Source organism: Bombus pyrosoma, linkage group LG14 (genome assembly GCF_014825855.1).
Source record: "Bombus pyrosoma isolate SC7728 linkage group LG14, ASM1482585v1, whole genome shotgun sequence".
In the NCBI taxonomy this organism is placed as follows: Eukaryota; Metazoa; Arthropoda; class Insecta; order Hymenoptera; family Apidae; genus Bombus; species Bombus pyrosoma.
In genome coordinates this window covers 4,411,838-4,438,088 of record NC_057783.1, presented here as the reverse complement: position 1 = coordinate 4,438,088, position 26,251 = coordinate 4,411,838, and the positions used below count along the sequence as shown (strand labels likewise).

Here is a 26,251-nt window from a genome sequence, read left to right as displayed (position 1 = left end):
TCGTTACATTTAACCATCTGAAGGGATTTTGAACTCTGTCTCGTTCTGAAGCGATAACTCGGTATTAATAACATGTCGCTGTGGTCTTATTGTCGCGACAATTATGCTTTTTATGTTAGATGCTATATTATGGTAACCTCGAGCGCCTATGTTATTATAATCGCGAATTTTTTCCATCACGGTTCAGTCGTATTACGTAAAAATTAGATATGCAAATTAATACTGCTTAATCACGTCTGTTATTATGAATTAACTCAATGTTTTCTATTATCGAGTCATTCTTTTCCTCTCTCGTTCTATTCTTAATTTTTGTAGCTCAAAACAACTGCGAAAGTTACGATTGTATTATTACTGGTAATCAGATAACTAAATTAAATATCCCACTTTAAAACGAATAAAAATTACATATAATCTACCAATTTCGAAATCTCGGCAATTGCCACGATAATTGCTGTCGTTCATAGGTTAAAGTGGTTAACACCACTTGCGAAATTTTTGAAATTTTAGTGCAAAATCATTTGATTGACGCTTCTCTTATATGATTCCACCAATTTTTTCTATTTTTTGCTTTGTGGGATTAGTACTTGGCAGATAAGCGCCTTAATTAGAGTTTAAAGTTTCTCAGTTCCCAGATATAGAAACGCGTTTTTGCAGGATCAGTATTATCTGCAGATCAATATTTTCGCAAGCAATCGCTGATAAGGCGCGATAAGCAGCAGCGACTGTTTGCCTTCTCCGTGCTTCTGTACTGACATTTGGAGAAATTTTCGCGTTTTACTTTTCCCCCTCTTGTCTTTCGCGAACGTTCTTATCAAATTCGCATTGAATTCGCGTGGCTTTTTGCGCGGAATTTCGCATGCTCGATATGTATCGTCGCGGAGGACAGAAGGTGAAATTGCGTAAACTAGTGGCCGGAAAAAATTGTTCTGCGATTGTTCGCGAAACTTTGCCGACCAGTCACGACATGTCTATTTTTATTTAATCGAAGAAGAATTCGATTGATAAAAGAGAGACGCACAGTTGTTCGATTCGTCTTCGTTCGTTCTAGAAGGCAGACATTGCTTTTCTTTTTAAATAGAACAATTCGTCGGGGTTACGTCATTTTTTTTTGGCACGTGTATCGAGCCGAAATATAAATTCTGCCTCGTTATCGTCTATTTGATTAATTGCGTCGTTGGTACCGTTATCGGTTACTAGCTCTGTACTTTCAGAATTTTATTGTTACCTTACGAGTATAAACGGCGTCAGACGGAGATTAGCTTTGTTGAGGTAAGGGTATGGTTAGACGGTTAGGGAAATAAAGAAGGGTTATTGCTCCCTGTTTTAATCGCAAGTCGAGCAGATGTATTTTTAGGGGCTGACCTCACAGAGACTAATAATATTAAGTACAAGAATACTTTTATATAAATAAATTGAAATTATTTAATTGTTTTAAATTTTCTGATATGTACTACACGATGTACATGGACACTTGCAGCGGCATCTTTGATTTTACTTGATGTCTTGTCACTTCAAACTGGTTTTACAGGGACAAGGGGGACATTTCCAATGACTGTACTCAAGTGCCTCTTTACTTCACCTTATCCTCTGATAATTAACAATTTATTTGTGTTAACACTTTACGTATGTTACCCATAATGATTTCCTAACTATCTATGTCAGCTGTATAAAATTAAAAAGTTAGGGAATAAGAAACATAATACAATTATAGCTTTTTAAATAATTCATTGCAAATATATTACAAAATACATAAACATCTATCTGAATAAATGGAAGATCGAGTTTTATCTGCAACCATCTAAGAGATGGCACGTACAGGGCTTCCTACAGACACACTTTTCAACTACATTGGTGCGTAAGTTTTCTTTTCCCCCTGAATGTCTTGTTTTTTTAACGCTTACAGTATTTTCTACAGGCATTCGTCTCATTTGTTATAAATATCCTCGAGTTCAATGAATTTTGCAGCCGACTGGCATTGCCGATTTTACCAGATCTCTTATCCTCTTACCACGAGGAAGTTGCCGCGAGTGGAGATTGGTAGAGAATTTTACCGCAAGTTACCGACCACTATCGAAGTTTTGCCAAGCGGACATTTAAATTAGTTATATCGTTTCGTCTCTACGTGGATGTGGTTTCTTTCTCAACAGTGTCGCCTCTTGTTTTATCTCTACTCCTCGACAAGACCTGAATACCTTATAATCTCAACAAAGTCTACTCCCCGTTTCAAGCTTGTAATGCTCGAAAATTAAAAGTACAAGTGCACCACATTGACCCATAATGAATATATTCTTGTATCCAGAAAACAAAACCCACTGAACTTCTCCTATCTGATATTCTATCTGGAAATATCTTTCAGGTCGACGTGTTTCACAGAACAAATAAAGGAACGAACTTCTGGGTAATAGTTTTTCCGTACATACACCGGGAATCATCGTACGGCATGGGATCATTAGCTGTTCGCGGTCAACGTCTCTGGTCTCCCCTCGCGCTCGGTTTCAAAGCCGCAGAAACTCGTCTATTCCCGTGTCGACGATTTTCCACGGTTCTGGTGTGCTTTTTCGTCCCTATATGTGTCGACGGGTCGACGAACGGCACACGGATACGGCCCTGGCCAGCCCGCAAACAGCATTTTTCCACGGCGACTCGGTTTACGCTCGCGGTTAAAAAGAATCCGCTCCGTGTTGGTCGCGCGTCGCCACCCGATTACCAACAGAAGAAATGCCAGAGACTAAAGACGGGCAGAACGAGCAAGGGAGCCGCTATAGCGGGCAAAAATCAAGAGATACCGAGCCAAGTTCCGGGAAACGGTTATATCGTATCGATCGTGTAAGTTAATCGCGTGGATTGGATATTTCATGGCGGAAAAATTCTTCTAAGTTTAATGTGTATATCTTCCTATTTCTTCTTTTATCAGAAAGTAGGAGATGACGAGGAAGCACGCGTAATAACCGTGAATGTGTGAATACCCTCTAACGTCGTTTAAAATGGATGGAAGATTGAAAATTTCAGTCGCAGCTGTCCGTCCAGTGTTTTAAGAAGTAAAAATTACTTTAAACAATGTTTCTCTTCGTTTAAAGAATTGTTGAAGCGACAAAAGACGCATGGTAGATGCAAGTATGTAAATATTTTGCGTGATTAAAAATGCAAATATAAATCGATAACATGTATTCGGTACTGTATAGAATAAAGATTATTTTAGATCTCTTTGATTCTCTTTATTCATTTTTCTTTTTTCTTTTCTTTAGTCGGAGGTAACGGATATATAACAACCGAGAGTGCGTAAGCAACTTCTGTATAATGTATAGAATTGCAGGGACAAGGCCACGTGTGAATTTATCGCATATGTTGGATATTTCAAGAAGAAAAGATTAATCAAGTATTATGCAGTCTTCTCGTATCAAGGAATCAAAAGTGTGATTGAAAGATACAAGTACATTATAGACGTTTTCTATGTTTAAAAATGCTATCTCGAAGGAAGATTGAATATTTTATCGAGTTAAAGTTCTTGCAACTTTGTTTGGTTCTCGTTTCACTTTCAGGACACCTTAGCTGATAACGAGGAACGTGTCGTAACTAGAAACGTGCAAATATCCTCTGCGATAAAAGTCGTGAGTGAGTTGTAGGAACTACATATTTTAAACAGCAGAGATTATTGTAAGTTTGTTTGGTCCTTATCTTTCCAGAAAATCGAGTATGTCATAATTGAAGACATGAAAATATTTGTTACGATTGCACGTAAGTTATTTGCGTGAAACCGAATATTTAAAAAAAACACAGCTATCGCTGTATAAATTTATCTGCATCTTTTTCAGAGAACCACAACTTGATGGCAAGGACCGTGTGATAACGACAGACGCTGAAACATGTTCCATGATAAAAAATGTAAGTTAATGAAGCGAATTCGATATCTTAAGATTACACAAAACTCATTAAGCTTGTCTGGTTTTCCATTTTTCCAGAGAGTAGTTGATGATAATAACGAATGATGCGCGGTAATCATTTTTCTACAACTAAAAACGCAAAGATTACCGGTTACAGTCAATAGCATAGATATTTTTGGCATAAAATTAACTTAGTTCACACATACTTGTTCGTTTGTTCGAGCTTGTTTATCCTCATCTAATTTGCATTTTGTGATAAAGAATCACTGGACGTATTTTATTCTTTGCTACTTTTTCTCGAGTGCAAGTCTCGAGTCAGCTGATTGGCAGAATCGCTAATTACTCCTTAAAATAGACGAGGATCTTTGGAATTCCGATTAATCCATGACCTCGGTTACTGCAAACGAGCTTCAACGCGCTATAATGAACTTTAATATTAGAACTGCCAGAATTATGAAAATGTTCAATCAATAATTTTTCATAGGAATTTTATAAATATACAGCGGAAAATTCTTAAGAATTTTATACAAAATATTGACTCGTTTCGCATTATATATCTTTTCAAAATTTTATACATTTAAAAGGATACGTATTTAGGGATTTTTTTGCGACGTTTTATGAAATCTACAGATGAAACGTTATTCTTCATTTTTTACAGTATAGTATCTCTCTACACGTACTTCCCATGTTAATTCTTTTACACTGTCAGCCATAAGTATTAGGACATGCTGGTAGATTAAATTGAACATTTTTTCGCTTCTTTCATTTTGTAGTTTCTTCTTTTATTATAAATTTGTCGTTTCATTCGCGTCATATGACGAATTAAAAATCATAACGGTGTATATAAGATAAAATTTTCGAGACTTTAGTTTACTTACACACACACACACCCTCACACATATGCGTATATCTCAACCTTGAAAAGTATCGTCACTTTAATTTCATAATTAAATAAGTTGTAACTTTATTCTTCGTCGCAATACGTTTTCATGGCATGGAAAAGTACAATTAATTTTTATCAAATTTTAATTTGTGAAAACTAACAGCGAACTGTCCTACACTACTATGGTCTTATGACGAGTAACATTAAATAAAATAAAGTTTATGAAAATATTGCGACAAACAGCAACTAACAGCTTATGGCAGCGTATTTTAATACTATTATCAGCATGACAATATGGTACAACGTACTATTCCCAATAGTTCTAGCGTTAGAGAAACTATAATCTTATATATATTTATTATTTTATATGTTTTATTTAACTCTATATATTTTTTCTCTAGATAAAGTATTAAAAAATGTTATATTTTTCTATCTATATAGAATGTTTATTCCGCTGTTAATTTATTACGCTTCGATCTTGTTGCGTTGTATAATTTCTGCGTAATCACAAGTTCGTATAATTCCAGAAAAATGTGAGAAGCTTTGCTGTCTCAGCAAGAATAAATGTACTGCTTATACATTCATGCCATATAGTATATGATATTATACGATATTTGTACGAACATTGGATCATTATATGATAAATATAAATAGGAATTACTTAACTTGCAATTATTGCAACCGTTTAGTAATGAAAAAGAGATATATAGATGTAGATGCACTTAAAGGCGTCATAGAACATGCGGAAATGTCTATATAATATTATGCAATTGTGCATAAGATTAGGTGTTTTAAAAGAAACATATGAGATATCTGGATATATATTCATTTCACAATCAATTGCGCACACATTTAATATAATTTTGCAATAATTATATAATATTTTGTTGCAATATTTATATGATGATAACTTGTATATCTTATGAATATCTCATGAATATGTTGTGTTAGATACAAGAAATTATAAGGAATATGTAAATGCATTATGACCTTATAATTTAGCATGGTAATTTATTTCAAAAACGTTTGCTTTGTTACGTTTAAACTCGTCGCATTAAATTCTAAATTTTAAACTCTGAATCAATTGCATCCTTTACCACTTCCATATTATTCTTTTCATGTTCTACAAGCTACCCAACGATATCTCCATTCTACATAAATCCTTATCTATGTAATAATCCTATATTTAATGTGTGTAATTTTGTGTCTGCAGGATTTTCTTTATAAGCCAAGATGAGCGCAGTAAGAGTAATCACAATTAAATTAATTATAAGTACGGAAAATTAATCTATGGCCCTCCTTGTCTGCGATCAAGTTATGCAGTGTCATCTAGTACATGGTAACGGAACTGAAATTTGGAGCGATCATGTATAGGTGGCAGGACGTGACACGTTCGAACGCAAAAAATCGAGCTCTTTGTTTCGAAACGTGTGTTGGACGAACCATGTTCTGTCATCTGTGTGTAAACGTCCCAAGTTTCAGTTCCTTTACCACGTAACAGATGGCTTAACGTGGTACGTCGAAACGCAAAAAATAGAGCTCCTTAGTCCGAAACGTGTGTTGGACAAGACATGTCCTGCCATCTATGCGTAAACGCTCCAAGTTTCAGTTCCCTCATTATCTAATAGATGTCCTGACATGACTTGACTGCAGACAAAGAGAGCTACAGTGTACGATAATGACAAATGATACGAGCGGTGGAAGAGGAGGATACAGTGTACGACAAAGATAGACGATGCAAGTGCCGGTAGAAAGAGGAACTCTCTTTTTCTCTTTCTCTTTCTCTTTCTCTCTATTATGCTAGTGTAAACATAGAGGAAACATAAATTAATTCTACTTCAATTAGAACGAATAACGAGTTGTGGATGTAAAACTAGTTGTAGCCACGTGTAAAAAGTAATTCAAGCATTCTCCTTATAATTAAACTACCATTAAATGCAAATTAACTAATATCATTAATAACTCGGATATCTGAAAAATGCCATAAATTCAAATTGCTACTTTGTTCCTTCCGATATATATTAATTACATTTTTATATTATACTTCATTTCTAATTTATTGTTCCACCTGCTAGACTAAAAGAGTAATTTAAAATGCAAATTACGTTCTCAAGGCTTGCAGTATATACAAAAATTGTTTTATAATCATTATTTAATCCTAATTTCATTAAACTGTTAACCAAGTAATACAAGACACTTTGATACGATTAATTCTTTTGTCCGCAAGTCCAACCCCTTCCTATAGCTCGTTTCATATCTGTTAAGAATAAATTACATTGTATTTACATTTGCAGCAAGTGAAATCTATTTAATCTGCAATTGATCAATTGATTTGCCTGCCTTTATTAATTTTCATTTTATTATAATTTAATTATTTCTTCGATTTATCGTTTGCATTTTACATAAAAAAATGTAGAAATTTTCGATCAAACCATCAAACGATTAGCAGGTCGAACATCAACAAATTTCAACAAATCTTCTAAAATCTCTTACTTTTATCTGTCCTTGTGCCACGACCACCGCGATTAACCGTCATATGTCCAAGATTTTTCCAAAATAAAGTCAAAAAAGACCTGAAAGGGTGGACGTTGCGCTGGAGAACTAGCGTTTGCTGCCAGTAGATCAATGAAAAGTTTCATTCACCGACGGTATTCGCTCGTTTTTCGTCATCGCTATCGCTGCACGTGATCTGACCGTTCCTCTGGATCGATTAGACCCACCTCACACGTGGCCGTCGTGTGTTTCAGTCTGCGCTAAAACTCCATCTTTGTTTTTAGCAAAATGGCAAAAAAGAATAGAATATTTAATTAATTATTTATCTATAAATGAATTGTTATTTATCGTAAATTTGGTCAATTTTTCTAGCATTTTATATGAATAAAATTGCAGATGCACTTTCAGCATTTGAGAATGGAGAAGATTTTGTAGTCATCATAAATGCAGGGTTTAAAGAAGAGATCAGTAGCCTTCGATCAATCATTTGGAGTCAAGATAACGGAATATTAAAAGCAACACGCTATTGTATTTTTTATGTTTGCGTTTCAGATAGAGTAATTGAATATTGACTCATTTAAATTTAATCTACACCGAAGATGATAGTATTTAAATAAAATTACAGAAGTACGTAAATAAAATTGCAGAATTCCGGTCAAATAATACTCCCTTCATTTCCTTTTCTACGTTTTATCACTGATCGTTCAGCCGTATTATCAATATCATCAATATCATTAATTCTTTATCTACATTAACGATAAAATAGTATTATTAAACCGATATTTTGATAAAATTGCTTATGCACCTATTCTTATTTCATGTTCTCCTATTTATTTTATTTACCTATTTTATCTTCTATATCTTTTTAATTAGATTTAAATAATCTCTATATTTATGTAATGGATCCTTCTCATTTAAAGGTACAGAACGTACTGGCAAAGTTTAGCTGTTGCTATACGCCGCGTATTCGGTAAATATTATTATTTATGCCAGAGCGTTACGAAGTACAAATGTTTTCTTATTTCAGTAAATAAGTATATTTATCTTAAAATTTTTAACAGATAGCTATGGGCTATGGCTATGCTCATGTTGCCAAGCGATTAATCAATGTTATTCATTAGATTATGTTTAGTAAATTGAGCGATAAACCAGTTGATAAACCGCCCGGTAAACAGCATCCAAAAAAAGAAAAGAGAAAACAAGAGAAGAAAGAAAAAGAGATGAGAAAGAAAATAACTAGTTCGCTCATATCGTTGTCATTACGTAAAACTTTCGATAAACTGAATTATTGCGCAAAATCTTTCGATAACTAATCGATAACCAAAGCTTGTCTCGCCTCGCGAAGATTTATTTACAAAATTACGATCTCGTTCTCGATTTGATTGGAATTCAGCGTTCATTGATTCAGTTACTTCATTGAAAATAGATAAGAACCGAAAAATTCTGCCAGTATGTACTATCTTCCTCTTAGACGGTGTAATTGTGTTGTTTCACTACCCTTCGACTAACTATTAATTAAACCAATTTGTAATTAAAGTTTCCAGGCGATATAGTAGCGGAGTAAACGGCTAGAGGAGATAAATGACACGAAGATTGCTTCGATGTTTCTGTGTACGATGCTTTACGATGTTAATTAACTGGTGAAAATTCCGTTCGAATTAATTCTGCCCCTCTTTCTATGTGTATCGTATACTACAATGTTCTATTTGTCATTTTTAAACTGTCTCGCGCACCTCTGCTAAGAGCACGATCTATAAAATAGAAGTAAATTAATTTCGTACAGTGGTTTGTAGACGCTGAGATAACACGGGAAACATTATTCGTTCAATTTAGAAATATTGTTTAGCAGATACTAATTTACGATATAAAAATTATCTTGCCTGAATGATTAAAGGATGCTTCTAAATTACTCATTTCTAGTCACAGAGTGACGTTCGAATGAAACAAGCGAATAAAAATGTGAGTCTTTGCTCGTTGCTTGTGAACTTCATTTCGTTTGAATTTCTATAGTTTATTGATGGTTTTCTGGAATATAAACTGCCTATCGTGAGTATATAGAAGTTAAGAATTTCATGCGAACAGTTGCTGAATAATAAAATTGTTTTGGAAGCTGCTTCGACTGCAAAGTGGTTGCTTTGGAGAAAGAATTTCGAAAATATTTTGTCAAACTCTGCTTTCAGCAGATCTTTTGATCTTGAAATTCCTTTGGAATGTCAATTCGTCTACTATCGATTCAGCTTTTCCTTTCGATGATACGAAAGTATAAAAAAAAAAAAAAAACATATCGATAGCTATGTCATCTTCTTTCTTGCTACAAACGAAGAATCTTTTATCGTGGACCTTTGACGCAACGGTTTATCTTGTTAGAAAAATATCTGATTCTATTTTCGTTTCTTCGATAGCCAGAATTATTTGATGAAATGACAAAATGCTTCTCGTTGCTATAAATATTTTTAATCTTTACTTGTTCGAAAGCAAAATCACAGCTACATAAGGTGTGTGTTTCCGATACTCATTCATAATATAATAATAATAATAATAATAATAATAATAATAATAGAGAATATTAATTAATAATTAATAATAATTAATAATAATAGATAAAATTATATAATAGCTTTCTTTTCTCTTACATCCATACAGCAGGTATTTTAATACTAATGTCCGTACGATAAATTTCCCTTTCTCTCAACTTTCCACAAACAATAGTACGTTTTTTCCTTTCTACTGATATACATATATCACTCTTTTACACAATTTCTCTCTCTCTCTCTCTCTCTCTCGCACACGCGCACACAAACACACACGCACGCATAAACATACCCATACATACTTCCATTGTTATTTAATATTTTTCCTCCATCGTCATCGATAATCTTCACAATAATATATATTTCTATTTATATATATATATATATATGTATTTATATATATATATAATATAGGCTCGATAGTTATAAGGCAACCTCAGTTCATCGTCGCTACACCAAACACACTTTCTCTCTCTCTCTCTCTTTCGTTCTCTCTCTCTCTCTCTCTCTCTTTATTTCTTTCCAAGTCTCTCGCGATGATCCATCGAGGTTGGTTCACCCTCTGAACGCTCGATCCTCTCGCGATCTCGCCGCCTTCGGTCCTCGCCAGACCACAAAACGCGCTCGTATCGCGATTTACAATAAATATTTTACAGCTTCGGTTCAGGTTCTTCGTCGTTCTTCGCGCGTTTCTATCGCGCGCAAAAGAGGAATTGAAAGCGACAGGCGCTCGAGAGAGAGACTCTACATCGTTTATGGCACTCGTTTAATAATGGCTCGGCTCTCAAGCAGCTTATCCACGATCCTTCGCTTCTCCTCGAAGCTTCGACACGTGCGATTCGTGAGATCTCTCGCCAATAGTTTGAACAATCTCGCGATTACCGAGATAAAACACCGAGAGATCGAGGTCGCGAAGTTTGGCGCGATTTTTGCTCGATCGCGAGAGGACGGGGACCGTTTTATGACTAATCGACTTCGTTGACACGCGTAACCTTGCTAGTGGAATGATATACTAGTAGAGACTAATAGGGGAAAAGATTGGGGTTGAGTTTGGGAAGGCTCGTCCTGGATCGCTGAGCACCCGCTTTTTCTTGTTGAACATCGTGAAAGCTTGATGGTTCATACGAATTATTGAGAATAATAAACGTGGGAGAATTGTTGCTGTAACAATGTAAGAATTTTCAAAACTCTTCTGGTTGTTCTTGGAATTCGACGTTCCATACAAATTATTAAGAATATTGTTAAAACGTACAGAGAAGAATTTTTAGGATTCTCTTCGTACTTCTTAAAATTTCATTTTTAACATGAACTACGGCGTATGAATTGTTCAAATACGTGAGAGAATTTTTCTGTAGCAGTGCAACGTTTAATATAAAACCTGGTCATATTCTTTTGTAAATAAACGATTGTCTTTTATAATAGAACCTTTCGAACGTTAGGAATTTTCAATTGCTTGAATTGTAAAAGTGTGAAATTTAAAAATCTTCGAACGAAATTTACAAAAAGCGGGTCTCTAAACTGACGAGCTAAATTCTCGTCTTCGTGACTCTCGACTCACGACACGTGGAAAAAAGTGTCTAAAAAACGAAGAATCCTTATCAGTCGCAAAGTTTCTAACTCCTTTAATCGCACATACAAGCATCTAAAATTTCTATTGATGTATAAAATTCCAAACAAACTAATATTATCTCCGATATTGTTTATAAAATAATGACAGGATAATTCTTGGCGACTGAGTTTCCATTTTCTTTCTTTCTTTCTTTTTTTTTTGTTTTTCTTGTATTTCGACGCGCTTCTTTAAGGCACTAATTTCCTACGATCGTGTTTCACATCGTTGCAGTGTGTCTTTTTTTTCTCATTCTTTTCATTATCGTTCGTATTAAAAGAATTTGTGTAAATAATCGGTCATTGTTGCTAAGGCACGGTCCTACAAGTTCGGGGAAAACTCTAAAGGCACCCTAGCGCGTCACCCAACGCTCGCACGCTTACATTTCATCCCGGTGGGATTATGCACACTCTAAAAGCTACATAGTCGATCGTATTCCTCGAGAAAATACGCAATTCACTGTCTTCTTTAGGTCCGTCGTGTTACTCGTCGATCGTCTTTTTTTTTAACAGGGGAGGAAGCTCCAACGATACGATAAATAAAGTCGAAAATTTGCATAGAAATTGTTAAAATTGGTATCCTATAGGATATTAAAGAGAATAATAAAATTATACAATATTAATTTTTTAAATTAACAGATAAACAGATACTGTGATGTTTGGCAACTTTGAACTTAAAACTTTTTATAGAGACGAAGCTTTAATTGATATTTCGGAAAATGGAAAAGCTCTTTTTACTCAAATTTACTGCATACGATCGCTCCGATATTGGAACGAATGAAAATATTTTTCCAGTAGAAATCATACTTTATCAAATTAATGATATCGTAACATTGCTGAGTATCCCCTGGGAACAGAAAAGCGAGAATTCCTATCGTTTCCGATACGCACCGCATCTAAAACGCACACCAGCCGATCTTCTATTTCGAGCATTCGCATTTTAAAGTATACCTTTCGTACATGCTTCTCCTTTAAAACTCCTTTAAAATTACAGCAAGCAACGGTTGCCTGAAAAGCGAACAAGAGTCACTGAATCATCCTTGATCTGTGTTCGCCCTGTCTCGTCTTGGCTGGCAGTCTTTTTGTTAACTCTCAGTTTTCTTGCAGTTTTTTCTTTTTTTTTTATTACTTTATATCCTTTTTTATCAATACTGTTTGTAATACGATTAATGAGAAACGCATACCCTCCTAGTCGCGACACGTGTCCCGAGAAAGCGTATAATCTTTAGTACGAGTCATTACCATTTCCGCTATGCAAGTTCCTTTGTCAATATAAAAGAGGAACTAAGGAAACAACTGTGAGTTATTATTAAAAGAAAAAAGAAAAAAAAAAAAGGAGAACTGTGAACAATCGTAGAAAAATCATTGCACCATTGACGAACGATCTCTTTGCTATATGTCTTCATTTTATCAATTACCGTGAATTTTTGGAAAATTCTTCGGCATTAATTAGCAACGATCATCAATGACGCGATGGACTAGACACAATGTTCTTGTCTTCGTAACTCGCCTTTCTTGCCGGTGATCATTTACATAGAAAAACAACAGTCTGAACTATATAATCCTGGACTCGAGTTTCAGTAAATTTTATTAATAAGTTCTCTGCAAAGAGATTCGAGCTTTTTCTCTCTCGCCTATCAGTTCTTTACATATATTAACTATCTATATTCTAGGAGCTAAATCGTCGTGACGACTAATTTCGCGGAGGGTACGCGAGTGATACTAGAAAAAAAAAAAAAAAAAAAAAAATATGAGGAAAACAAAGAAGGAAAACGAAATGTACAAGGTCTTTTTCTATTTTAAATATTATAGTTTGTCTTTTATCCTCGCGATCTAAAGCTATAAGATAGACTTGTCGTTCATGTTTATTGTCTACGGTTCTATGCCAGGTTTCTTCCGTCGTTCCATAGATCTCTTTCATTAGGAAATCATTCTGTGACACGAAATTCATTCAAAATTCTTCAAAAATTCTTCTCCACTTCTTCGCCCATCGCCGAGACGATTCGAGAAGGATCGTGAAAATATTAAAAAAAAAAGATCGTCATCCAGTTAATAAATATCTCCTCTGGTAAGTACGAAGTCATCGAGTTTGACTGAACAGTTCCATTCGATGCATCGACCGATATATATGTATATATATAGATATATACATATGCTGTTTCGATCCGAACGAGAAGACACACACGCCGCCAAGAGCTATCGATTTCTCCTGGTCGATAGAACGGCTGAAGATTAATGACTAGGCCGCGGTCGGGGTCTGCTCCTAATCATCCAGCCTCGTCGAACAAACGTACATACGCGTCGTGCGTATCGGGCATGGACAATCGCGAGCGAAATTCTGCAGGGAATGTCTACAGGGTGCATGAAATTGTCTTTTTTAGTTTACTCCTCCCTCGGTCCTCTTGTAATCAGATTTCATCAGCGAGATCCGAATTTGTCGGCTGGATCCAGCCCCCCGCTGCTTCCTTACTCTTTCTTCGGCTTCGGGCCTGGACTCTTCAAGGAATGTCTACCGGGGATCAGAGAATTGTCTTTCTTGAGTCTTCTCCAACGAGTGGCAGCTCCGGTGAACGTCGTTATGTATCCATGTGTCGATACTTGTGAGCAGACATCTGCGCTAAGCCCAGAACAGCGTACTGACACTGAAGACAGTGGTAGTGTGTCTGTTTACCGGAATGCTGACATTGGACACCACCGCAAGGCTGACTCGGCGTGAATTTCTGAAAACCGGCCGCCGCGATACTGTCCAATTTCGCATGCTGTCGCCTGTGAGCGACCACTTTGTTCGTATCTGTGCAGACGAAATCGCATTTCAAACAGTGAAAGTGCGAAGCCTTGTTCTGCATCGAGCCTAACGAAGAGGTGTAGGCACACTGTGCTCTTCCACAGGGAACATTGGCTCTATATTGTTGGAAGTCACCGCCCATTAGAGTGTCGAGACGCTCGTGTCTCGCCGTGTGCTGAACGAAACGCGTTTTGTCACAGAACGAGTAGCCACAGTCTTGACGCATGCAGTGGAAATGTGTCTGGTGCTCTCTGTAGCCGCAGTGCGGGTACCTACAGTCTTCGTTGAATCTGAACCTGAAATGGAAATTAAAATCGTTACTTACGTAACTTATAAATAAAAATTTACATCCCGTTATTACTATTTATCGTTATGTCTAATATTATTATTAGATATTTTAATTATTTGTATTAAATATTATTAATTTGTATTAAATGGACGCGTTTAACGAATTTTCTCTGAATATCATTATCTTTTTTATTGTATATGAAAAAGTATCGAGGCTTTCGGGTCGAAACTGATTGGTATAAAATTCCATGCATTAAATTTGATGAAATTAGTGTAGAAATATCTCGTAAGCATTAAGTATGCTTCTAGACATTAGTATCCTGCTCTAGATGACCTTGAAATTTGAGGAAATGACCTGGAGAAAAAGTATGTCTTATGCTTACATATGGCTCTTTAAATAATGTGACTTTGTCCTAAGGATTTCTCACGTAAAATTAATTTCATAAAAATTTCATAAAATAACAAAATAATTAGATATTCCTACTTAAACAGCTCACCCTGTATTATAAAATATAGCGTAACAAAGTAAAAATTTCAACTTAGGAAAGGCATAACACAGACCTGACGTATCCCTCCGGTACAGGCTCGTCCTTCAGCATCCGCATGGAATGATGAAGCCTCTGCTTCTTCGCCTCCGGAGAATTGCTATCAGGTGGAGATAAGGATCTTTTGTTGAGATTAAGATTCGCAGCTAACGAGGCTAAAGGATTTTCATCTCTGGTTGGAGGTAGAAAATTGGTCGGAGGTAAACCTGGAGCAAACATCAACCCTGGTCCACCAGTGTACATGCCGCCATGTTGCAGGAAAGGTGGCAGGGCTTGGTTCATCAGGGCTATCTGTTGATTCATAGCAGCCATTACAGCAGGGTTAGGAAAATGAAATCCGTGGCTAAGGTCGAGTTCGAAGCTGGTGGGAACCGGGGATTGTTGGACACTGGTTGGCATACTCGGCTGAGACAACTGGCCATTCTCGTTGTTATCCATCACCGAATTGTTTCCATCGTCCCTCGATACTTCACTCGGTTCTCTCTTAACATTGGGAACGTTCTGAACTCCGACATCCGAACCACATCTCGTTGGCTCGATTTTCACCTCTTTCACTTGAGTCTGTTGGCTAATTTGACCCAGAGTCTGCTGCATCTGACGTTGCATCTGATTCTGGAAATTCTGAATATTCTGAGCCATTTGAGCGTTCTGCGCCATGAAGTCGTGCTTCTGCGATAACTGCGCCAGATAATCGTGTTGCATTTGACTAGGCGCCTGACTGGTTAGATCGTGCTGCTGTTGACTGAGAATGGCGCCTGTAGAATGTTTCGCTATGTGTGCCACCAACCGGTCCAGTTCGGAAAATGCTTGATTACAGGCGTTACAGTGGTAATGGTTTTTGCGTTTTAATTTGCAGAAGGGCCTGCTACAGCTCTGCTCAGGTCCATACAGGGTATGCGGTGACGCTGAAGACGTGGATGGAAGAACCGGCGACTCTGCAATGGAAAAGTTTAGCGTAAATACAGGTGCGAATTTTGAAAAATGCGAAAGGCGAAAGGCGACGACTGATTTACTATTTACTGATTACTAATCGAACACAATTCAAGGCAAGAAAATTGGTCGTCGAAAGAGACACGAACCTTGGTGCACGGAAGTTCGCATGGATAGCACGACGCCCGGAAGTGCGGGTTCACTCGGCGGTCCACTGACCGGATAATAGGTGCCAGCCGCCCTCACCACTAGCAACAATCAACCAAACAACCAACACTTCAAATATACTTCCCACTATAATTACAACCACCTTGTACAATAGATACATCAAACGCAACAAGAAAATATAATGTACATGAAAACAAAAATAGGAATAAAATAAAGGATAATTGGGAAATGTATTGTAATCCTTTCGAGAGCAGGCTAAATGAATTGAAGGGCTCATTAATAAAACGAGCCTTATCTATGGTTTATATTCTTCAAGGGAGCAAAAGTATAGTTTAATTTCTTTTAATATTAATATTAACCGACTAATTTTCATTCGTCGGTACTGTGCTTAAAATGTCCCAGCTGCTACTTTGAGATATTCGAAGAAACAAAAGTTTTACATCTTAATGCTTTTTCTATTCAATTCATAATATTTAGTTATTATTCCATAACAGTCTGTGTACTGTAATTTCATTTAAAAGAATAAGGACACGGGGAACTTCAAAAAAGAAAAAATGCCAGATAAGACACTTTAAGTAAAGAAAGGAGTTTTTATAATATCCAATCCACTATGTTATGAGTCTAGCTTCTCGCTATTAGAATGCAATATTAGAAAAAAAATTGATATGATTGAAAAATTTGACAATAATCGTTTTGTCACGAATGGACTGCGAATTTTTATGCATTTACGGAAAATTTAAAGGTGTACAAATTAAAAATGCATAAAATGCAGATAACATGCAAGAATATATATAGTATTCAAAACATGACATCTATCATAATATTCAATAAACAAAACATTTATCTATCCAAATTCCATTTCTTTAATTGGATTAAATAAAAATACGAATTTGCATAAATATTTGCAGTCTAATGACGAGCTTAACAATTCATAGTGACATCGAAAGGATTAAGGAGTGCTGACGTGTGTCGTAATATACGCTGGAGTGCGTGTACGTGCAAAAGACATGCATTGATTGGATAACTGTCTCGGTAAACATCTCAAGTAACTACCAAACAAAACTCATCTATAAAACAGTACTATACAGGTGCACTGGTTCGTGTCCATGTTGAAAGTTACACTTACCGGTGGTCTTATTAACATCCGGGCTGGGAATCTCCGATTCCTTTTCGTCCATAATTGATCTGTTCTCCATGTCGCTGGCCAAGCTTTCCTCAGGTTTCTCGATTAATTCAGCCGGATTCTTTACTTGAATCCTCGGCTTCGTTTCTTGAACCATAGGTTGAATTTGCGTCTGACATTCTTGGTTCGACGAGCATTCAGGTCGATCGTCGTGACTACTGTGCTGTTTCTCGTGCATCGCCATCGTCGAGTATCTGACGAAGGAGTAGCCGCAGTTCGGCCTGGTACAGTGAAAATGCCGATTAACGCGATTACTGTGACAGCCAGCCAGTCGACAATCTACCATCTTATCGAAGAAGGCAAAGCCGGGCGGTATGTCGACGTTATCGTGAAAGTCTTTGCTATGCATCAGTAGCTGGTCGGGTCTATCGGTGGAGAAATGACACCTCAGCTGCGAGCAGTGATGGTGTCTCGTTGATCTGAGAACACAAGCCGGATCTGGGCAACCGTCTGGATTGTAGGTGGAGAATCCTTCTGGTTCGCCAAGACTGTTCGAAGGTGAGACACTTCCTTCTCTCTCTTCGATCATAGGATTGGGTGTCAGACTAGGTGTCTGAGGTTTGGGTAGCTTGAAACTGGTGAAGATCGCTTGTGGAGAGTCGTGAGTGTGAGTAGCTGGATCGCCGCCGGACCAAATTTCGATAACCCTATTTTTCGGAGGCCTGCCTCTCTTCCGCCTGAACATCGCGTCGATATTAGTCAAGTGCGTTAACGTAACATCAGAGGATAGAGCGTGAGAAGAACAAGAGAGATTTAACTGTCGGCTATATTCATGAATCTTATAATGTTGCAGTCGACGGAAGGGTTTGTCAGTCGAAAGGATTACTTCGCGACAGTTCTCCCAATTACAATGATAATGTTTCTCTTTATCGGCATACGGACAACTGTCGTCGCAGCCACCTTCCTCGAAGAAGGCATCGGTGATGCGCTCTTGAGTCTCGTGCTCTCTCAAATGTTCCCTGACTTCGCGAGGATCCTTCAGAGCTGTACCACAGCGATCTAATCCGCAGTGATGATGTTCCCTGCCTATGTGACAGGGACAGTCGGCTGTCGCAGGTACCAGATACGCAAGTTCTGTGGCAGTAAGCTGCTGACTCTGTTGCTGCTGCTGATGCTGATGATCTACAGTCACTGTGGAACTTCCACTAGCAGTGACCGTGGTTGTTGGCGCGGTGAGATCCATCGCTAGGTCGCTACCACTCTGAAAGGAATCATCCAAAGAATAATACGACGGCGAGCCTCTGTCCTCGTTCGAGCTTTCGCCATTAAGACTCAAGGAGAGACTCTGCGTGCTGAGATCATCCGGTGGCCATGATCCTGGCGGTCGAATACCGCCAACAGCGTTGATCTGCTTGTACTTTCTGTAAGCCAATTCCGTCTCATGACGCTCGTGTTTTCGTTTATGAGAAAACAGCTGACCGGATGAATGGAGAACGTAGCTGCAATGAGGTCGTATGCAATGGATGTGATTGCAGACGCGTGAGAAACGACATTGCTCGAAGGGACACGCCTCGGACTTCATGAATTTCTTGAACCCGTCGCGGGATAATTGCTCGTCTTTGATGTGGTACGATTTGTGCTTGTCTGTAAGAAGAAGACGGAGAAAGGAACTTATTAAAGAAACCAGTTAAGGACCTTGGGCTAGATTGGTACTAGGTGTATTAGGTGCATTAGGTGTTAGGTAGATCGGAAAGTTCTGTCGTTTTTGATCTTTGAAAGGATAGAAATGAATTGTTTTAGTTGAAATGTCTATCAATCGTTTAATATAACATGTATTGTTTCATTCATTGATAATTCATTTATCGATAATTCATTTACTTCGTTGTTGTAGAATTTGTTGTTTTTCTTGTTGATATATTCTCCCCTCGGTCTCATTTAAAGTATGAAACAATTCTCGTGTTAGAAAGTAGGTCACTGTACACTTTAATTACCTAGGAACTCTGGAACCCTCGAAACGAAGTTGTAATACATACATGTATCAGCAAAATCTGGCGACAAAACTTTTCGATCAACCTAAACGGTTAACTGTATAGAGATATCGGCAAGCAAACAGAAATCGCTAATATTGTCACGGTAAACACAACGAATAATCTAGGAAAGAGAGGAATATAATTTCTAATTTTAAGGGAGAACTGCGAGTAGTTCTTTACCCATGTCAGCCTTGTTCTTGAAGGTGAACCGGCAACCTGGTCGGCGACAATGGAAGTGCGTGGTCCGCTGGCCAACGAAGGGACAGTGATCGGTAGCACAGCTCTCGGTAGCGCGAAATCTCTGGAAACCTTCTTGTATGATAGCCGAGTCCTTGCGATGGTAGTTGGCGTGCATCTGCACGTCTGATGTCGATATGTAAACCTTATCGCAATTTTCGTGGATACAATGGTAGTGTGTCTGTTTTCTATTGTGGGGGCAAGCACGACCCGGATGCCTCTCCGAGCAATCATCCGTCGGCGAATACCTCATGAACCCGTGCTGCAAAGATTCGTCCCTCTTTTTGTGCCACTTGAAATGCCTGATCATTTCCTCCTTTTTCACAAAGACCCTACCACTGCAGTCCAGACAGTGAAAATGCTCTCGGCAACCGAGCTCCTTACAATACGAGCTACCGCATTCTTGACCCGACGTGTACCGCCTCACGTATCGGGAGTAATCGATTATCGGTTGTGACACAGAGCTTTTCGAGCTACCGATCAAGGTGTCCGCAACCGGAGACATGCTTTGTCTCAATAATGCTGAAATCAGAAACCAAAGAGACGAGGTGAGGATTACTCTCGGGCTAAGGATTTACGGGATGATGATCAGTAGGATCGAATGTACGGAACTTTTTCTTTTATATATAGGGAATTTCAGTTTGAACTGGCAAGTTAATTCTTGAATTTTTCGATAGTAGATTCGAGTGGTATCGTCTGCTGTTAATAAAGAATCGGATGGTTGGTAAAGAAGCGTTCTGTAGTTTATGAAGAGCTTCACTGTGCGCGCTTGATTTACCGACCCTATCTGCGACAGTCTAATGTGGTTAGTAAGAAGTAGAGTTTGTCATTGATGTAGACGTTTAAAGTGTAATTACACGAAGAAATTGATGGATATTACAGAAAAGAAATTTGTCTTTCATTAAACGTCAGCAGCAATTAACGGTGACATGATTAATATTAAAACGATCAACCGTAACGTTTAAGAAATCATAAATATGTCCATGTCTTTTAAAAAAAACCTTTGGTAATGATACCGTAGTATCTCAGATATGAGTTATAGCATAGCCTTTCAAAACCAAATGAACAGAAGTGAAATAAAAACGAGTTTCGTTGCAGGTCCTACAACTTCAAGTCATTAAATTATCAATTTGCAACAGCTTGTTTATGATTGACTTATTCTAGTCAATTAACTACAGGTCCTTATGGGAACACTATTACGTTCTGCCGAATTTTCAATGAATTTCAAAAAATATTATCGACATAGGGATGCAATATAGCTTCGTGTAATTCATATTGAGAACTCTGAAGCACTAAGTTACTTTGTACATCAGGTATGCTTGCCAATTCTTTTCAATTGGGTATTCTGATTTCGAAAGCTTGAGGACTTTTTTTCCTATTATTTTGAATTTCATTTTCGAGACAAGATTCGCTACATTTTATTATGAATCGAACTATCAGCGATTTATGATTGCAGCACGTCATTGTAGTTTTATCTGACTACCTCCAAAGTAACGTAAATCCATAGATCTTTGGACATTTTTCGATATTTAATTTAAAATGCTCTTCACTATTTCGTAATATACCAAATAAATTAAAATTTGTTAGAATTTTTCAACAAATGTGAATGTGTTATAGTCGATCTAAAAATGTACTAATCACTATGCTACATCATGTCTACAAAACCAACATACTTCTGAATCTCTAACAAGGTTCTCTGGTTCCATAGCAGTCTCGTCATGACGCGTTAGAAGTTTCCAGGATGTTTGTCGTGTTCATACGGTTTAAGTGACAATAACACGCTCTTCCCAAGAATTTCGCGAATAGCCGCGAAATATATGTATAACCACCAGGAGAATATATGGCAAAGACCCCACCTCTGTTAGCCGGAAACCATGGTCCACGTTCGGCGTGCCCTACCAAAGGCTTGGTTGATTCCAAGAAATTCCTACTTGTCGACTGTGCACGTTTGAATGCGTTCAGAAACGAGTTTAAAAATTGTCGAATATTTCTCTTAGGGGTTCCCCCCATCGGACCCTTTGGTGGGGATAGGTACCAGCAAAGTTTTATGCGCACGTGTGTACGCGAAAGAGAAGAAGGGTTCCCCGTGTGGCAGGGAAACGAAAGAAAAAGGAACAACGAGAAAAGAGACGAAATGGTAAAGGTTGCGAGGGAGAGGCGAACCATTATACATACTTCCCATACTTTCATATTACGTTCTCTCAAATGCACGAAGCTTCTGGATCGATCTCGTTTTTTCGTGAATGAAATCAGCAACGCATGAAACTACGAGTACGGAATTGAAGTCCAGAAAATTTATCCCAAAAGATGATTGCGGGAGAAGAATGCGATAAGTAAGTTACAAAGTTGCCTTTGCATTTGGTTTCGGAATTAAATATGTTCCTTCATCCTCTTCAAAATTGTCAAAATATTAGTGATAAGTCTAGTTGACGAAGTTATTTTAATACTATTAAGAGATATTTTGACACATAGATATTTTTTGAGACATTTTTTGATCCGAAAGATGGTTTTCGCTCTCAATTATGGTATATTGAAATTCTTCCATGGTCTTCACATTTAACAAATTAAATCAAGAATTCGTGAAACTGTGATTACAGAATTAGGATTCTAAAAATGGCACCATACTGCGATGCGATTTTCTCGCGAATAAGACGAGCATATCCTTCTTTAACGGGGTTAGGCCGAAGACAGCACGTGCTCAAATTACGAAATTTACATTTCGCTCTGGATGCTTAAATTAATTATCCAGTTTAGCTGAACCGGGAACGTTGATGCATATTGTTGCGTAACATTCGGTTTGGACTGTTAATCTATCCTCCGGTGCAGTAATTATGTAACACAGCTGCGTGTTTTGTGTAGCTCGTTAGAGCACCTTCTGACTACTAGCCGTCGAGGAAACTCTTATTCGCGCGAATTTACAGCCAACATCCACGATGTAGCTCATTACGCGTGAGAAAGATGCAAACATAGGAATCTTGGGGGTCAAGGCTCCTCTTATCGAGTTGCTATTAATTAGGAATAAACGCATAGTATGGCGAGTGCTACCGAGAGTGTCCATGATTCTTCTTTAATATCCGGGAATGTTAGACATTTTGTTGATGCCTAATTATGCGTACCGCGTCGCAGGAAGCGTGCCAAAACGGCTGCTAGGCATCGAACGGAACCTGGCCTTGGATCTTGTTAAAAGATACAATGATGTATATTCGATCGTAAATTTGATCAAACAATTGAGTATTTGCTTCGAAATGTTAAACTTGAGAGAAAATATCAATAAAGCAGGCCATTGATCTCACAAATCTCTTTATCATGGTATACGATGGTCGAATTTTTTGAATAATCGAGCAAGTATAATATATTAAGAATTATATTGTGAACATTAATATTAAACGGAAATTAAAATTTCTAAATGAACATTGAATAATCTCCATTACTGTCTTTGGTTTATTCTTAAAAAAACATTCAAGGATCATTTTTATGATTATGTTGATAACAATATGAATATGCATAGACATCCATAGCCTATTTATTTATTATTCTTATCGTTCTATTTTCCAACTATTCAAAGTTATTGATCCTTCTTACAAATATAGAAAAGCCATATTTCGTCAATTCTTGGTGTAAAAGTTGCGTTGGAAACTAGTGTCGAAGCGATTAAAAACTGTTTCAGGTTTAAGACGGAAGGGAGTGGCAGTGCCGTCCATACAGTGGGATAAAAATGCTGACAACAGTGCGCAGCGAAATGAAGAATACGAGAGACGTGACGGGACTTAAGGGTCAAATCTTAAAAAATATGAGAAATTCACGGAACGACACGCGCAATCGGGATCCCTCTTTTTCTACCCCTTTGCACGAATATCCAGCAGCTTTCAAAGGCTGAACCCTTTTATTCGTAGTTCTTGAAACTCGTATGGGCTGGAGGGGAGAGGTCGATCCGGCTGTGGATGAAAAACCCCGGGCCCTGATCGGGGAGTTTAAAATTTTCAAAAAGCCCAATCCTGAAAAGAAGGCCCCGTATTTCAGCGCGCACAGGCTCTCTCCTCCTTTTTTATCATTTAATCCGCGCGCTGAATAACCCTTTATACGCGTCCCGTGATCTGGTGAGCTGAAAATCCTCGACTCGAGCACGATCTCTAAGCAAATCTACACGACATACTTTCGAACGGGCTTATACGTTACGGAAATAAACAATTTTTCAAATATTATGACATAAGATTTATTCTCACAGCGAAGCAAATTTCATTTTTATTTAATTCATCACCAATTATCATGATTATCTTCCCGGTCGATACGTTCTTGGCTTCCGAAACTTTTTGCAACTCACTTCTCTCGTATTACTCACAAACTCTCATTGCTGTAGTTTTAAGTTATAAGTATCGTGAGAAAGATACATGTTAGACTCAATTTTTACCAAATTATCTATAAATGAAGTTTGAATTTGTAAAAGAGAGCAGACATTTTTGTAATAAAATGAATATTTTGTATAGAACATATAATATAAACTATAGAATATTCGAACATTTTGTTTTCTTAATGATAAACATTACATAACAAATTTTTAATTTTAATATGTGGAACGTTTCTATACAAAAAGAAGGGGGAGGGGGTATTAACATAACCTACAAAATCGCGTGTTTGGATAATGCGTCAAGTGCCCGCTGCGTCGTAGTCCGTTCTGCGCGGCAGCCGCGGAGGGTCCATTGAACCTTTTCCTTCCTTTTTCTCTCTCGAGAGGTCCTAAATACCGACAAAAAAAATCCCAACGGGCAACCCCCCCCCCTCACGGCTTCTTTACCCCTTTTTCGACGGCCCTCGTCACAACATTGTTTCCGGAAAAACGGCTCCGTTAAAGGAATAACCGGCCAGATGCGATTTAATGAGCTAGAATAGAGATGCTGCGTCGATTTCACGGATCTCTGGGGAGGAGTGGTGCGGAAACATGATCGATGGGAATATTTTGACGTTGCACGCCAATATTTCTGAAACTTCGAGAAAGGATCACGTTAATCTTCCATCGATCTGTGTAGGAAATTCCCATCGATTCTTTGAAAGTGATCTTTTCTTTTTAAAATTATCGATAGGAAGATTCTTTCCGTTTTCACTGTCTCAAAAGAGTACAATATGTTATTTAATCCCAAGAAGAAAGAGGAAGAAAACCTACGAAGCTCACCAAAAGTTTCCTCGAACGCTACCAAACTACAATTTAATAAAAAGTTGTTACCATTGTAATTATCAATAAAAATTCTCTTCTGCTGGATAAATAGCAAACGAGTTCGAGCTATCTCGAGAAGTTGACCCGGAAAGGGTGCAACTAAAATGGCGCAGCGTCTGTATACAGCGCAATCATCAATCCGGTCGCAACCATGAAAATCGTGGCGCCAAGAGGGTCACGCAAAGCAAGCAGACGAAACGGGAAAGTCTCGGACGAAGGTGGAACAGAGGATAGAGATGGAGAATACAGTGAGAGGAAGAGACCAGCGGACACTAAACTATTCTAAGATCCCCTGCGAGAGAGTGTCGCGGACTTATTGTCTCTTAGCGAGCACGGCGGCGTTATTTCTGTCAAAATTACGTTATGGTCGCCATTCTGCTGTCCCGTTTCTCTCGGTGCTATCCGTTTAGCACCTTCTTTCATGCCGTACCAGCTCGTCCCTTCTTCTTCTCCTGCTTTCGAATCTTCTTCGTTGTTGGAAATCAAGTTTCGTTCGCGACCAGAATAAACGGCGGTTATACGCTGCCATTATAATTAACGCGATTCCTACTTTAGGGAAGAGACAGCAGCGCGGTAGTTTCCAGAGGACTGGCGAGATTCTTGGACACGCTCCCTTTCCAACCGGCAATTTACGAGCTTCCCTTCATGTTCTGCCGATAGAATTATTCCCGCCTTTGTCTACTCGTTCCTCCTAATTATTACTAGCGAGCTGTACCGCGAGATTTATAGACAGTATTTATAGATCTGGGCGTTCTGATATCCGTGGATTCGCCAATCTTACAGGCTACGTAAATCGTGTGCGTTCATCCTCGAATATCATATATATTTTCTTCAGAGGCAACTTGAAAGCTTGATTGGTTAGAAATAAATCAGCCGCCTGTCAAAATTCCTCTATCTATCATCTGATCTGCTCGTATATGTGGATACGAACAGAAGCGCATGATTTTCTAGAATTAGACTATGATTACAGTGGATGAGTGTTCTGGCTGTCATTCTGATGAACTCAATAAGTCGAAGCAACTAAATATGCATATGGATTCTTACGAGTGTATGCACATCCGCTTTCAGATGTTCCATTCGTCGTTCAAAGTAATAGTAGTTAGTAGTACGTAGTAGTAATAGTTATGTATATGCATGTAACAATCATTAATGCTCTGAAAATGGAATTACTCGTTCGCCTGTTTGTCGAAATCCCTCTCTTCGTCCCCCAATCAATTCACAGTACGAACAGAAGCTCATAACTTCCAACGATTAAGGCGCAATCAGAAACTATACTTATTGCTCCATTCTACATAATTTTACGAGGCGTCAGAATTCGTGCAACGATCGCTGGCGCTCAGAAAACAAAGTTATCCAACGTCTGCGCGTCAAAATTTTTCCACGCATTCTCCAATCTGCTCACGGTATGAACAGAGGCGCGTGATTTCCAAGAATCAGAGCGTAAGGGACTCGCTACCTCGTTCGACGAAATTCTTCCCTTTCGTCGAGGTGTTGAAATTCGCGTAACAATCGTCGATGCTCCGAAAACGAGATTATTCATCAA

General features: G+C 38.0%; 1 protein-coding gene and 1 long non-coding RNA gene across 13 annotated transcripts in view; one reads left to right on the top strand and one right to left on the bottom strand.

Annotated features, from left to right (window-relative positions):
• The first annotated feature begins 1,190 nt into the window (after positions 1-1,190).
• On the top strand, positions 1,191-7,970 carry LOC122575055. Of its 6 annotated transcripts, none has more exons than XR_006319301.1 (4): positions 1,191-1,269; positions 2,357-2,826; positions 2,915-3,114; positions 3,246-4,094. It is a non-coding gene; the product is annotated as an uncharacterized LOC122575055 (long non-coding RNA). The 6 variants fall into 6 exon arrangements; XR_006319300.1 differs by lacking the exon at positions 1,191-1,269 and adding an exon at positions 5,978-7,970 and having other exon boundaries at positions 1,445-2,826; positions 3,246-3,882; XR_006319298.1 differs by lacking the exon at positions 1,191-1,269 and having other exon boundaries at positions 1,445-2,826; positions 3,246-3,882; positions 3,960-4,094.
• Positions 7,971-9,692: 1,722 nt separating this feature from the next.
• LOC122575053 overlaps positions 9,693-26,251 on the bottom strand; it is a 277,691-nt gene continuing 261,132 nt past the window's right edge. For 5 of the 7 annotated variants that reach the window (XM_043743437.1, XM_043743436.1, XM_043743435.1 and 2 more), the window contains 5 exons: positions 19,443-20,021; positions 17,236-18,876; positions 16,091-16,189; positions 15,028-15,946; positions 9,693-14,474 (listed from right to left, as the gene is read on the bottom strand). In XM_043743437.1, the coding sequence (XP_043599372.1) occupies positions 13,970-14,474; positions 15,028-15,946; positions 16,091-16,189; positions 17,236-18,876; positions 19,443-20,021 (3,743 nt within the window). In that variant the 3' untranslated portion in view covers positions 9,693-13,969. The remainder of the gene's footprint in view (positions 14,475-15,027; positions 15,947-16,090; positions 16,190-17,235; positions 18,877-19,442; positions 20,022-26,251) is intronic. The other 2 variants (XM_043743440.1, XM_043743441.1) reach the window with 2 other exon arrangements.